This window comes from Bos taurus, chromosome 13 (assembly GCF_002263795.3).
Source record: "Bos taurus isolate L1 Dominette 01449 registration number 42190680 breed Hereford chromosome 13, ARS-UCD2.0, whole genome shotgun sequence".
In the NCBI taxonomy this organism is placed as follows: Eukaryota; Metazoa; Chordata; class Mammalia; order Artiodactyla; family Bovidae; genus Bos; species Bos taurus.
The window spans coordinates 59,365,401-59,381,099 of NC_037340.1; the positions used below are offsets into that span (position 1 = coordinate 59,365,401).

A 15,699-nucleotide genomic window follows, 5' to 3' on the forward strand; every position below is an offset into this window, starting at 1 on the left:
TCGATTGAGAAATAACTGCCAATGTGAGACCTCTTTTCACTGCTCTAAAGCAAAGCAATTGTAATCCTGAGATAGCAACCAGATAAATCCAACTTAATGGGAATGTTCAATGGCCAGGGACAAGCTGCCAAGAGCAAAGTATTAGGTTGGCAGAGTTTAAGTTACTTAATAACATCTAATGCCAATATTAAATCAGGAATTGCTAAGCATTTGGTAGAGTTATGAATCAAGACTTATGAGTCTGGAGTTGAAGCAACAGCCTTATCCGACATGGAAAACCCTTTTGCTCCCACACTGCCTTTGAAGCCCAGCCACTCAGGCCAAACTATAAACATATCACTTCCTGGAGGATGTGCCAGGCCACTTCAACTTGAAACCTAAGGATTGTCGGTGAACATCCAAGATCCTAGCAAACATCCCACAAGCACACAAGCCCTGCCAGTCTCTTCTGCTCCCCAAGGACAGAAACCCAACCTCTGATCTGCCCAGCAGACAAAATGATGAGAATGTCTACGTGCACGATCATGTTTCCAAAGATGGAGAAATTCCATGGAGAAAACACTCAGGGCACCTACCACACACCTCCACTGCCTGCATCTGACTGAATGCCTAGTCCTCCCAAAGAGGATCTGCCCAAGTCTTTACTCACAATCATCTCATGTCCACTCTCAAAATTTTGATGCAACTTAACCATATGAACCGTGTTTCTCAGTAAGTGGTCTTACACAAGACAGGATTCCCAAACTGCAGATTCCTCTTATTTGTCAATCAACCATCCCTCACACATCTCCCAGCAGCTGTTATGTCAGGGGAGATGGTACCCTACGAAGCTGAGAGCTGCTGAGTGCATGGCATGGGGTGACGAAGCAATCTTATGAGGGATTCCCCTGGCACACAGCTTTACTGCTCAGCTACAGTCAAACCGGAAATGATCTCTGCCACTCCTCTTAGGGATGAAAAAATACATCAGGTTCCAACCAGACTTTCACAGCTTCTATCGAGAATACTTTTTATTATACAGGTTTCATATACACAACAATTATTTAGGGAACATTTACAGGCAAGGAGTTCAATTCCAAAACTCCATTTTCACCCACACGCGCTGTACCTCGCTCTGTACCTCTTCGGGGGGTCAGCCCAACAGGAACAAGACAAAGTTATTGCTTTGTGGACAGACAGCTTCAATTAAATAAGAGTCTTCCAGAGTCAAGAACGGAGCCGAAGATCCTCTTAACTCTTAATACCCTGTGTACATACGAATAAAACCTAAAGATATGTCTTAGATTACCCCGTCACCTTTAAAAGTTAATATTAAAATCGAATCCCGTTTCTCAAAAAGGCATAAGAAGTGCACCCGTATTTACAGACCCCATTAAATTATGCATAAATAAAATCTGTACACTCAACTCAGTTTCTCAAAATACAGAGCCTCCTCTGGGACTGGGGGATGACAGACAGCAAAAAAAAAAAAAAAAAAATGCTCCATGCCTACCCTTTTCAAGTTTCACTAAGATGTGAAATAAATACGCAAAATAAAGCTTCCATACCTTAAAGGAATATGTCATTTCAAAGAGTCTCCTCCTTGAAGAGTTAACTTTCAAAGTTTTTTTTTTTTTTTAAAGAAAAAACATAAAGTCATCAGCAGGCTTTGTTTCTACAAGTTTCGTAAACCCGAAGGGCCCCTTTCAACAAGGGGTTTTAAAGTGTTACAAATGCCACCTATTAACCAGTTGCTAGGTGGACAGAATCCTTGCCTCCTATTGGTATGCAGGACGAGGCTGAAGAAACTACATACTTTCACCTCAACACTAAAAGTTATTGTTGATCTGAATCCCATCAATTTGACCTTTCAACAGCTGAGTGAATGTGAGTTTTTGTTAGCCCGGGGATTTATTCAAAAGGTTCGAAAACTTGTAGCACCACTTCCAGAGTAAGGAAGAATGGGGTTCCAAAAAAATAAAACATAACTCATTAAGAGTAAAGAACCAGCACTTCCAACATCTCGTCCAGAGTGAAGGAGACGCTTCAGCACTCCCTAAATACTAAGGAATCCAGGAGGGCACGTGAAGAGCTGGAAATCAACAGAGGCTTTTTTTCATGGGAAGGTGGGTAACAATTCTGCCCCCCAAGTAAGTGGGGTGCCCAGTCTGTCCTGGTCGAGATGATCTGGGAGTCCTTTTCCTTCCAAACTCTTCGGCCCTTGGTTCACCACCCCCTTGTTTTACTTCCTGTGCTTCTCCAACTTCTCAAGGGTTTTGCTAGAATCGGCTGGACTCTGGTCTCCGGGATTCATGTAGGATTTGTCTATGACTATCAGGGCCTCTTTTATGTAGTTCTGCACGGCAGACACTGCGGCACAGATGGCCTGGCTGCCAAAGCCGTGGGTAATCAGGCTGAAATGAGACAAGCAGTTCTGAATGTTGGTCTCCAGGACCGGGGTGGGTCGGTTGTTCCCGTTGGGAGTTCGATCTTGATTGAGAAGATCTGTGAATTCTTTACACACTTGCCTGTGAAGACAGTCAACGCACACCGTTGAGCTTGAGCTCAACATTGGCCCGTAACAGGTATAGAGCACAAAGACTAAACTACCGTGGGGGTGACACCTGGAGGCAAAGAGAATCTGGGGCTGACCAACCCAATAGGTTTTAAACTAACACCAATAGCCTAAGCTGCTGCACTTAGCACCTATTCTGTTCAGAGCCACAAACTAAACTCCTTTAAGCACTATCTTATTTAATCTTCCCTGCAATTAGAAAAGATAAAAGGATTCACTCCAGAATCCAGTGGCCAAGGTCACCAGGACTAGTAAAGAGGCAGAGTCAGAATTCCAGCCCAGGAGAGTGTTTTCTCTCTGATGCAGTCTGGTTCCTATAAAACAATCAATTCTGTCAAGAACCGGGAATTTATTTCCCAGAAATTCACTCTGTGATATAGGCTGGTTCATCGGCTCTCTTTTCTGCCCTATTTCCTACTTGACTGGTTCTGCTTCATTTACCATGATTTTAAAATCAATTTACAGTTGGTTTCGATGAGAAACCCCTCAGCTGCATTAAGTTGTTTTTGAGACATTTAATTTGCCTATGACTCCTATACATTCAACTGGGTCGTTTTAAAACACAAAGGAGACTTCCCGGGTGGTCCAGTGGTTAAGACTCCCAATTTCACTGCAAGGGACACGGGTTCCATCCCCGGCTGGGCAAGTAAAATCCCGCATGCCACGTGGTATAGCCAAAATAATTAAAATCGAAAAACATCTTGTTATCAGGAAGCAGAAGGCACATCATCGCTACTGGATGTGACAAAATAAATTGTTTCTAACACATTTTTGTAAGACATGCAAATAAGATAAACGAATTAGCTTAACTATTTTGAGCTAAATAACTAAGCAGCTCAAAAACATTCATTGTGAGCCATACTCTCACTGTTCTTAGTCTTCTAAATCCTACCCAAAAGTTACCCTATTTGACTGTACTTTTACACTCCTCGACATTCCTTTTGCTCAACACCCTAACTTATTTAAGGAGCATTTCTTTCTTGAGCACCAGGGGCTGTGCTGGCCTCTGGGCTTCAAGGTCAGAGCATCAGGGCATCAAATTCTCAAGTTTGGATACTTACTGTGCGGCCAGCAGCATGTTCTTCCTAGTTGCTATCTCATTCCGCCCTCCAAGATGAGGTCTGGTTAAATACTCAGCCACAGATTTACTAGGAAATTCTGCTTCACAGACATAGGCAAAGTCCCGAGCCAAATGAACTGCCTCACCTAGAATAATCGGCAATGGTAACAGACTTTAGGGTGGCTGTGGTCACCATGGCAAACTGGCCCTTCTCCCCTTTTCCAGCACTATCAGTCTATTTAACCCTGAATATTCATCAGAACAACTGATGCTGAAGCGCCAATACCCTGGCCACCTGATGCAAAGAGCCAACTCACTGGAAAAGACCCTGATGCTGGGAAAGATCGAGGGCATGAGAAGGGGGCAACAGAGGATGAGATGGTTGGATGGTGTCACCAACTCAATGGTCATGAGTTTGACCAAACTCCAGGAGATAGTGTGAAGGACAGGGAAGCCTGGTGTGCTGCAACCCATGGGGTCGCCAAGGAGTTGGATACAACTTAAGAGACTGAACAACAATCAGTCTAGTGGTCATTCTGTACTCTAAAACGAAATCATACGTGGGGCCAACAACCCAGCTGGTAAGGAGAACTTCCTGGGTACTTTCAGTGGGTACTCTTCCCTAGGAATAGAGGGTGAAATCATACAACGTCAGGAGGGAAAAACTGAAATTTTTAACTGTTCTTGACCAATGTAACCCAGTCCTCTGCCAACCTGAGTAGATCATGGGGATGCTCTGTCTCCATGTTTTCACACCATGTTTTCTCTGTATCATTGTGCAGAAGTCAGAAAATTTAAGGGAGGTGAGCATGTTTGTCAAAGAAGCAAACTGGGACAAAATCTTTGTTTTTAAACAAGGGCGCCCCATTGCTGGTTGAGCTAAGTCTCTAGACTGTTTCTTTTAAGAGGGGGACTTCACTGGCAGTCCAGTGGTCAAGCCTCCACGCTTCCAAAGCAACGGAGGCACAAGTTTGATCCCTGGTCAGAGAACTAAGATACGACATGCCTCATGGTGTGGCCAATTTAAAAAAAAAAAGGGAGGAGTGTATCCTACTAGAAATGTCAGGAGTTCTACCTACCAACCTGGCCTACCCATATCTAAGTTATTGGGGGCGGAGAGTGAGAAAACCAAGCGGTATGGTAGGGTGGTGGTGGTCATCTCCCACCCAAGGAACCCACCGAAGTGTCTGATTCCAAATGTGGGGCTGTCAGGGCTTTACAAAAACCCAGCTGGTGGCACCCCCACTATCCACTTCCCTCCCTGACTCACTAAATCAGAATCTGAGATCCATTGTTCACTTTCTCATTCAAGCACCCCTGCCTGGCTGGTGAAGAAACCTTGCAGAGCCACATTTATGTTTCACACACGCAGAGCCCAGCATTCTCCATGCAGGACAGCTGGTCCCCAAGAGCATCTAACAGGCAGCTCCTTTCTCCTGGCCCTGACCTCCAAAGACAACTCATAAAAAGGTAGAGCCGGGCCCTGCCAAGTCTCTTTTAGCACCGCGGTGGCACCATGTAAACCAGGGAAAGAAAATGTTCAAAAGATCGCCTGGCTGCCAGGAGACCACCCCTCATTGGCTCCCCGGGCCCCCAGCGCCCCGCTGATTGGACGAGGCACTGGCGATAAGCCTCTCCGTGCTCAACTCATTTTCCTGCGCGCAGTAACAACCAGATTGTTTTGTTTTTAAAAATAATTATTTCACTTTTCCCTCGCCCCCTTTGTAAAGGCCGTATTGCATTCTTGGCTACTTTCCAGGTTAGTGGGTGTAAGCCCATTCAAGAAACTGAAATATCACATCCTAACTATCTTAGCATTGGAGAGGGGGACCCATCTGTGGGCCCCATCAGGGTTTTCTCCCCCTATTACTTTTTTTGATGGGGAAATTAACAAAGGAGTTGTGAATTGGACCAGTCTCACTGTATACAAGGGCTTTTCTCTTCATTAACCATAATCCCAATAGTCCACAGCTATAAAAACTAGAAACGGTATTTTTACCCAAAGGAACCAGCTTTAAAACAAGAAAACAACGAAAAAACATGTACCAAATCATTTCATCCTTCAGAAACTGGTTCATCTGATAGGAAATTTAACAGTGATTTTCTGGGGCTAACATTTGATTAAGTGACTGAATCACTGTAATGAACATGGCAAATCACTTCTTGCATCCCTCTCTCTACTTGTGACTAAGAGTTGTTTTTAAGCTTTTCTTTAGAGAAATGTTAAAAGACACAACACAGCACCAACTACAAATACCACAAAACAAAAAAATCCTCCACTGACCTTCCACGAGAGACGTCAGGAGAGTGACATGAGCTGCTTTCCGTCTCCCGGCTGGAAGATTCAACCCAATCTTGTCCAACTTCTCCCGCAAGGACCGGCCACCATTTTTAGACTTGGCTCTAAGCAAAAAAAAAAAAAATTCTTTTCTCAAGAAACCACTTTAAAATGCTGAAATGCCTAACCTGCTATCAAAATAGAAATCTGTCAAAAGACCTTCGACATTATATGGTTCCTAATCAAGTGATACAGGGAGTCCTTATCTCCATAAAATTAAAAAATCTTTCTTAGCATTGCCAGCATTTTTGTTTTTTAATCACAGAACACTGCATGTTGTACTGGAGCAGATAAATTTTCACTTGTAGAAACTGCAGCAGCACCCCCAACACACACACACACACACACAAACTACTCCCCTGGGGAGAATCAGACCCATGGAGCTCCGCTACCCTAAATACAGATGCTACCACTTCATACATGGAATCAAATTCCAACCGAATGAGAATTTATTAGCATTGTTTTAGCACTTTTTTCTACACTTGGCACTTTCTAAAAGAGATGAAATGTACTAAGCCGCCCCCCTCCCCCCAGCCGATTAGAATTCAGTGTTAGGTATAAAAGTTAACATAAATGTTAAAAATACCTCCCTGGTGCTTTATTTTTCATCCCCCACCACCTATCCAAGGACCATGCCCACAACGTGTCCCCATGTACCTTCTGAGAACACCTCCCAGTAATGAGGCATTTAAGCACTCAGGCGGGGACAGCCGCCTCTGGACTTCAGCAACTGTCACTTTGTATTTAGATGTAGAGCTGAGGAGGGACAGTCTTCCAGGGACTGAGCAGAAGACCTCGCTGGGATTCATCACAGCCCCCACCAACTCCTTCTGACACGGGAGACTCAGGGGGTTCTTGGTCATGGAAATAGGACCTGTAAATGAAGATCAGAAGTGGCAGTCCCAAGCAAGAGACCTTTTCAAATCACTCACCAAAAGTGAAGGAGCCCCTCGACAGTAACATTGCGTGTTGGGCTATAAACTGCAAACAGATTTTTTTTTTTAAAGCCCTATTCCTCAAGATAATCAAATCTGAAATTCACAAGTTAACACCTTGGGAAATTAGTCAAAATCTGGGTTTGCATTTTCTAGCCACTATTATAATCTGATTAATTAGAACATTTGTTTTCAAAAGACAGCTTCTTAACTAAATGGTGATTTTCCCTCTTCACTCAAGGAATATTCAAAACTGCAGGACATATTCCAATCGTTTGCTAAAATCTTTTCAATGCAACTGATCATAGCAGTTTTAAATACAAATAAATCTGTTCTAAGTTTACTGGGAAATTCAGTTTATTTTATAAGGATTTTTGTTTTTTGTTTTTAATTTTTCCCTGTTGATCTCAAACAGTTTAACTTCAAGTAACAGGTCATAACTACCCTTGATTTAGGATGACTGTCTTTCCCAGCAAAACCAAACTGGTAATCCTGGCTAGATGTAACTTAATATCATGAGCCACTCACTCACCAAGTAATCCCATTTTCCAAAAACCCCCTCCCACCTCATCCCAGCCTAAAACCAACAGATCACCCAGCCCCGTGCATTTTAAGGCTGTATGTTTTGTAGGCCAAACTGCTTCCCACCATCTTCTCACAGATCAGAATGAAGGCCCTTTAACCTTGTATTTGGAATCAGGAATAAAATCACAGCAACCCATTCAACAACTAAAATTGTCACAGGACCAAACACTCCACTAATTTTCCAAAATCACAGGCTTAACTCACTCTGGAGTTCTTTCTGGAGCATTGTACAAACACTCTCAAATCCAAGAAGTGACACTCCCCAAGGGGAAAAAATTAGTAAGTGACAAAAGATTGAGAGGCAGCACCTGAGAGCATCTTTTTCCATTTAGATCTTAAAGTGCCCTCTCTTCTCACCCCTAAAACCTGTCACTCCCTCCACCACGAATGTCTCAAGTCAGATCTCAAAGGCTCCACCTTGCCAATAAATTAATAACTTCACAGCGCCCTTAAGAACCACAACAGGGTAGGGTGTGTGGGCCAGAGGAAGACAAGGACTATGGCTCATTGCGTACCTTTGCGAATAACTGTCTGATCATGCAGAAGTAGGTGCTGGTCATCCACATTCTGAAGGAGAAATGACAAAGTTTCCTTAAGTTCGGGGAGAGCCTGGCCGGGGGACCGGGGTTGGGGTAGGGGTAAGAGGAGAGAGGCAGTGGGGCGCACAGGTCCGGGCCGGAGCGGGCAGAGCCGAGGCGCTCACCTGCACCTCCTCCATCTGGTGTGCCATGTCGTGGAGCCCCAGGTTCTCGGCCAGGCCCGCGGCGTCCAGGGCGTGCGAGTGCGGCAGTAGCAGGTCCGAACGTCGGTAGGCCTCCCTGCGTGCGCTCACGGCGCCGCCGTCCAGTCCAGAGAGATGGGGCAACAGGCCGGCCGGGCGCCCGTGGTGCGAGGGCAGGCCGGCCCCCTCCTGGCTCTGGCGCCCCGGCCAGGCCTGCGGCTGGCTGCTGGTGGGCGCGGGCTGGTGCAAGGGATTGATGGCAGCGGCGTACGCCTCTCCAAGGTGCGAGTAGGGGTCGGCCGACTGAGAGTAAGCCAGCTGCTGGTAGGGAGGCGGAAAGTAGGGGGGCGGCTGGTATTCGGCGACTCCGGTATGGGAGAGGGGCGGCGCGGGGCTGTAGAGATGCTGCCCGGCGGAGGAGAGGTGAGGCAGGCGCGGGTTCCCATTGCTGCTCGCGTCGTGGCGATCCTGGGGCAGAGAAACCGAGACCCGGTTAGGACGAAACCCCGCTCCTGCGAACCGAGTGCGGCCGCGCGGGGCCTCTTGCGCCTGGGGACCCACTGCTCCCGCCCAGCCCGACCCCGCGGGGCCCTGCCCTCGAGCCAAAAGGCCCCTGGGGGAGCAACGTGCCCCGGGGTAGCTTCGTTGTCAACCGAGAGTCTGAAAAAGGAAAACTAGAGAAAAGACCTGGGGGAAGGTGCCCCCGGGGCCCGGAGGCGAAGGTCTGGGCGCTCTGTCGCCCGAGGCAATCGGGGGCGCCCAGTCCGCATCCCAGATCTTGGGGCGGGAGAAGCTGAGGCAGGGATCCTGGGAGAAGGTCTGCACGCTGCGCAGAGCGCGATCGCCCACAAGTCCGCACATGCCAGCGTTGTCCGCCAAAAGTGGGGAAGAGGCGCGGCGCGGATAATGCGTGCCGCGCAGGAAATACGCTTTTTCCCCCGCCCCAGGGACCCTCCCTTCCACGCCCTCAGGACAAAGACCTCCGGGCGAGAGACCCTCCCTAGCCGGGCCGGCAGCCCAGTGCCGCCCCAGGGATTCGGGGTGGAACCCGCTGGAGCCAGGCGTGCGCTCCCGGGCTACCGATGCGAGACCACGGCGGAGTGAGACCGTCCTGCCCGACCATCAGTCTCCCCATCAATCGGGCACACAGGGAGGAGGAAGGACCCCGAAAATTGGGCAGCCTTGCCTGTACACGTTTCCTGGCCCCAGGGCTGTTCGACTTAATTCTGAAAGGACGTGTCGCCATGTGTCCCCGGGTCACAGGGGTAGCGGGAGCGGGGGCTGGGGGACCCGGAGAGACAGGACGCCGTCGCCCCCTAGCGGAGGTGCCCGGGCCTGCAAACTGGAGCGGCCCCTCGAGGTGCCCCGGACGCACGGCTCTCGCGCGTCCCCGCAGCCACCGTTCGCCTTTCTCCCGGAGCCCAGGAGCACGCCTCGCGCCGCCTGCGTCTTCTTCCTCTTCCCGCTCGCCGCCTCCCTCCCTCCCACTCTCCGAAACTCTAGCTCAACCTGTCCAACAGGATGGAGCACTCCCGAGCGCTTACTGCCCCATCTGGCCTCAGCGCGCCCCCCCTCCCCAGCCCCCACTTCTCCCGAAAGCCAAACTTCTGCTGTTCTCTTGTCTCCCCGAGGGGGTAGCGGAGCAGGTGACAAGCCCGCCTAGGAGGAGACTCCGCAAAGGTGTCGCCGGCAGGCCGCCTCGTCTAACGCCTTTGGACGGAGGTTTCGTGCGTAAAAGCCACCTCTAAGAGTTGTAGACCCGGCGCTCTTCCGAGAAAACGGGAAGAAGGGCTGTTTTGCTTCGCGTGAAACCGGCCGGTAAGCTTTGTGGGTAGGATATGCCACTCTCTTTCCAGGCCCCGTTCCCGAGGCTGGATATTTAGGGAAAGGCCCGATTCGGGAAGGGGACCCCGGAGAAACGCAACATAGGGGGTGTCCGGAGAAGTGGACTCTGTCCCATCAAAGGGCATGCGGTGGGTGCCTGTTCGCTGCTCCTGCGCCCTCGCCCCCGACCTCGGTCCAGAGGCCCCCGCCTCCCGGACTGTACTCGGGTGGGGCCGGGCTGCGCCCCTGTGCCCAGCTCACCTCGCAGTCCTCTTCATACTTGACATTATCGGTTATTTTCCACAACATGGCGTCCGGCGTCCCCCAAAACAATCGCCAGTTAAATCCAGGTTCCCCCCACCCCCCGAGCGGTAAATCCAAAATTGGGGTCACGGTGGCCAGGCGTCTGCCGCCGCCCCCGCCGCGCGGGCCTAGCTGGCCGGGTCACTGGGCGCGCATCGGCAGCTCCGCGATTGTAGATGCTGCCGCCGCGGGTGTGAAGACCGCTGCAGGGGACCCGGGAAGCCGCGCCCGCACTGTGTCCCGGCGATAGCCGGGGGACCGGGGAGCCTTAATGAGAAGGAAATTATCATAACTCCTCCCCGGGGGCCGGCGCGAAGGCCCCGGCGCCGGGCGGGGCGGCCCCCAGCCAGTCCCAGCCTAGCTCCGCCCCGCACCCTGGCCGGGCGCCGCGCGGAGACCCACGCTGCGTGGGGCTAGGAGCAGAGTCCAGTGGAAGGTACCTCGCTGACGGCCGCAACCCTGAGGCCAGGGTCCCCCACCACGCCTGCCATCAGTCACCCTCACCACGCACACACCTGAAGCTGGCAGAGCTGGGAACGGGGATCCGAATCCAAGAACCGCCCCCCCACTCCCACAACCCCTTTCACCTAGGCCGCCGTTCCCCATCCTCCGAAAGACGCCGTCACGGGCAGTTAGAGACCCCGATTTAGGGGACGCTCAAGACCTGAGGTCCCCTCATCTCCTAAAACGTCCTGACCACCCACTCCAGGGAAACAAGGTTTACAGTGGGGTCATGCTGCGGGAGACCCAACCCCTCCGCGAGAAGACCCTCCCCCGCACGACGTGGGCACAGTGCTCTTGGGTTCCTCCGAGGGGACGGGGTGGGAAGGCCTTCTGGGGAGTCCGCCCCAAGCGCCACCGAGCGGGCGGGCCTCTCCACCGGCCCCGAAGTCTAGGACAACTTCTTTATGCCGCCATCGCCCGAAGCTCCATCTCCACGGCTGGGCTGCGGCCGGGAGGGAGGTGGGGGCACCCGCGGGCCCTCGCCCAGCCTTGCCCTGCCCTGCCCAGCGCCAGCTCGGCAGTTTCCTCCGACGGGCCAGGCACTTGGAAGCCTCAGCTCAACAGAGAAACGAGGTGCGGGGCTGAATACAACCCTAGTGTCACAGGTAGGGGAGAGGCAAGAGGTGGGGGCAGAAGGAGGGGCCGTAGAGGGACCCCCGCTGGAGAGGTGAGTTCCCCTCCGTTTCGCAGATGCAGGCAGAAAACGAAACTTCCTTCCGCCTAAACGCTGCCTCCCACCCCATTATGTATTTGCCACCCAGACTTGAAGGCAGAAAGCACTATTAAAGTTTTTTTAAAGAAACGGAATCCATTGGCCCAATAATTGTAACTGACTTTTTTTTTTTTTTTTTTGCTACAAAGATAAAGTCTCTAATTCTTGAGGGGGAATTTTGTTGGGACATCCTGACTGGATTTGGGAGCTGAATTTAAACATTCACAGGGAATCTGAGAAGGGGGCTCTTTCCATCTGATTCTGAATCCAATACTGCAGTTGTCAATACCAGTGGGCCTGGAGTGGACGCTGCTCCCAGTCCACGGAATGAATGCACCCACCTCTTCCCTACTCCTGCTTGGGTTTGTTTGTGCTTTAGCATTTCTTAAAACCCAAATGGGCCTAAAGTAACCAAAATAAAAATAGGCGTCTTCCAAGCGAAACGTTCTCCCTGGCCTTAGTAGGCAGACTCAAGGTGATTTGCCGACCAGGTGGGAGAACAAAACCTGGAGGTGAAACCACTGGGGGCTTTTCAGGTTTGCCTCCGGGCTTTGTACTAGGAAGTACAGACAGACAGTGCACACAACGACCCCTGACAGCTCGCTTTCAAATACCGGGGCCTGGGGGCTAAAGGGGAAAAAAACCTCAGAAGCAGCGCCCCTGGGATTCTAGAATGGGGGCGGAATCGGACCCGGCGCGACAGGCATGCTGGCGCCCTGGGCGTGGAAGATTGGGGTCCCAGGCACTTTCGAGGGAGGCTGCGGCGCCTCCGGGCGCCCCAGATTCCCAGACCAGTGACGCACCTGGTCTCCTTCACTCTGGGCCTTCCATCCCCGGCTTTGACTCCAAGACCCGGCCTGGGTTGCGGCTTGAACAACTTGTCTCATCCACGCGGCAACTGCGCCGCCGGGCAGGTTGGGGGCCAGGACCAGGCATCAAGGTGCCAACCCCGACCCCAAGACCTGACAGCCCTTTCCGCGGCAGCGCTCGCCAATGGCAGCCGGAGGGACAGAAATTCCTCGCAGCTCTGGGGAGTCTTCGGCAGAGGCAAAAGGAGCCAATGGGCCCTGAAGGGAGCCTCGGAGGCAGTGAGGTTTCCGAACGGCTCGACAAAGGCCATTCATTCATTCCCAAGCCAGCGGCCTGGGCTTGGACGCTGCCCCTCCCCAAGGGACACGCGCTCATGACAGAGCGCGACTTCCGCGCCCGGGACGAGGAAGGCGACTCAAACGAACCGCAGTCTTCCCCGCCAGGCGGACCCTGCCCAAACACACACAACCTTCGGCTTCAGGGACTGAGTCCAGGAAAGCGCGCGCCCTGGTCGGGATGTAAGAAACCCCAGCCCTCCCTGGAGCTCAACTTTTCTGCTCTGAGCCGAGAGAAGTGAGCTGATGGCTCCCGCACTCAAGACAGGCCTCCCCGCAAGGCACCCCCGATCGTCGCCGCGTGGAGACGCGTGACTGCGTGGCTGCGCCCTTGGGTAGCCACGCCAGAGAATGATGCCCCCACCCGACCCTCCGCGATTTCTCAGCCGCCTAACTCTAAACAAAACCTGGGGATCGTGGGGACCAGCCTCGCCGCACGCCTTATACCATCAGGATTTGGGGCTGAAGGGTGGTCAGCGGCTTCCCTCTGTCGCCACCTAGGGAGCCTGCACTCAACATACCCGCTTGAAACCTGGACCCCAGCCCCCAATCCGCTCAGATGGCGCTGGAGACCGGAGGCGACGAGGCGTATGCTAGGACAGCAGCGCTACGACAGTGCGCCACCTCCAAAGATGCGTCTGGAAACAAGGCTTCCAGCCCCAGGCGGCGGGCGTCCGCCGCTCCCACCCCCACCCCCAGCGCAAGCCCGGGAAGGCGGCCGGGCGGGTCGAGCGGGATTGGAGCAGGCCCACGACTCCTCTTTCCGCCCCAGGGAAGGGGCGCCCGAGCCACAGGTGGAGGCCCGAAGCGCCCTTGCGGGCGCCGCGCACCCAAAAAGGTGCGCGTCCCGCCCCGCGGAACAGCGTGGGCTCCGGCTGGGACCCTAGTGAGTGGCGGGACCCGGTGAAGCAGAGTCGAGAAGTCGGGGCCTGTAGCCACCCAGGAGGTCCCCCAATCACGCCCCATCCCACACTCTCCCTTCGCGGTAATGGCACCCATTGGAGGGACTCTTGGCGTCCAAGAGCGTCCGAATTGTCCAAGCCCACTCAGGCGCACGCTGGGGGAGCCACATGCATCAATTCACAGTCACTTCAAAAAAGCAATCAAATAAAAATAGCAATTGTTTTAGTGATATTCAAAGCGGCGGCTACACACAAACAGATGCTTCTCGTCTTAGCCCAGGGTCCAACCCAACACTTTTCTGTTCCGTGCCAGGCCGGTCCTCGAAGGAGTTTCGCAGCCCTTAGTTTTTCCTCGCAAACACTCTCTCAAATCAACAAAAGTATAGCGTCGAGCCCCCCAGCTTCAGAGAGGGTCACCGAGTGCAGAGGTCTCGGGGAGAGTTCCTGACTTGACACCATCGCCCCGTTTCTCAGCAGGCGAATTTTTAATCGTCTAACTACCTCAAAACCACAAATTTGCCTGCAGTTCAAAGTCACTTATCCTAGCGGCTCTCGGGCACCTATCAGACACAAGCTGGCTCTCGCCTCCCCTGCCCTGGGGGACCCCCGCCCTCAAAGGTGCCTGTTACCTCTCCACCCACTAACGTCCCCGGGCCCATCCGGGTGCAGCCTAACCGCTCGGGGGCGCAGGCAGGAGGCTGAGGCGCGAACCCAGTGTTCCCGGAGGCTTTCTCGGCTCGGCGTCCTGAACACCAGGCACCTCCAGGCCAGCTAAGCCCGGCGGCCCTCGCCTATTTATCAGGTCGCCGCCAGGCGAGGAGGAGACCCACCGTGTCCAAGTGCCCGGCGGCGCGGATTCGGCTTCCCGAGCCTAGACTACGCAGAGCCCAGGGGCCACGGTGCACCCCCCACCGGCGCCCATCCCACCCAGGGAACTCCCCACCACCCCGCACCCCGCCTCTGGCAGCCTGCCCGCCCGCAGCTCTCTCCCTGCCGACCCCTAGATCTGCCCTCTACCCAGCACCTCTCTTTTCACCTTTAGGTACTGGAGATTCATGTTGCCAGCTCTTCGACCCTCTGCGAGCTGAGTATTTTTTAAGAATGGGAGCTACGGCGGCAACAGGTCCCCAAGGGCCGCGTCGTGTGCCGTAAAATGCTCGGAGCGTTTATTTAATTAACGGAAGGGGGATGGGGGCACAATTCACAGCCAGAACGGGCTATCGCGATTGGAAGACACACCTGAAGGCCCTGGTTACTCCTCCCCCGCCCTCCTCCCCTTGGAAACTGTAAAATCGCCAATTGAAAAGGGTCTTCCCGGCGTTTTGAATGATTTTTTACTTGTTTCTAACAAGCGATACCTAGGACTTCCTCCATCACAAAATTATTTTACTGTGTAGTCTACGCCTTGCAGGCAAGGGACATTTTAAATGTATTTTGTCCCCAAAGCCAGATCTATTAACATTTCCGTGAATTCTCCGGGGTTCAGTTCTGGCATTGGCAAGAGGCGCCTTGCAGGTTTCCAGTCCAGGTAAAATTGAATCGGGGGGCAGAGAGTTCCCTGGAGTAGAATGAGGTGAGTGGGTTTGGGGTTCCTTAGCGCTATCGAGACCTACTGACACCTTGGTTTTCACATGCTGTTTGCCTTAAGGTAAGAGGCAAAGTACCTAGGTTACTTTAAAAAAGAGAACACACACACACACACCTGATAGCCCAGTAACATGCAGTCTTCTTAAGGAAGATTATAAACACAAAATAGATGTCATTTGTTGACTGTACCGTCAGTTTAAACATCAGGGGACCCACTGTGACAACCCAGGTCAGCAGAAGGAGAAACTAGCTTAGTACAGTGGTTGCCCTTCAGCATCTGAGTCCTTGATGGTTTTCACAGAAATCTTCCCAGGCAACCAAACAGCTTCTTCTCCAGAGAGGTGAGTTTGAAAACTTACCCCAAATTCCTCTACATGTGCTTTAGAAGTGAGAGAAAAAAAATGACAGGAAAATTTCAGATTTCAACCCCACCTACTGGCAGTCTCTCCCAGACATTCTCTGTCTTCAAGCAATCTTCAGAGGCACTGTTGTTAAAAGACACCAAGAAATTTTTATAATAGAATCATCC

At 52.2% G+C, this 15,699-nt stretch overlaps 1 protein-coding gene across 1 annotated transcript; it reads right to left on the minus strand.

Annotated features, from left to right (window-relative positions):
• Positions 1 to 997: 997 nt before the first annotated feature.
• On the minus strand, positions 998 to 10,552 carry TFAP2C (transcription factor AP-2 gamma). The gene is given in 7 exon segments (NM_001075509.1): positions 998 to 2,507; positions 3,616 to 3,760; positions 5,899 to 6,017; positions 6,610 to 6,826; positions 7,988 to 8,039; positions 8,176 to 8,661; positions 10,279 to 10,552. Coding segments are annotated over 7 exon segments (1,353 nt in total). The 5' UTR covers positions 10,327 to 10,552; the 3' UTR covers positions 998 to 2,221.
• Between the last annotated feature and the right edge of the window lie 5,147 nt (positions 10,553 to 15,699).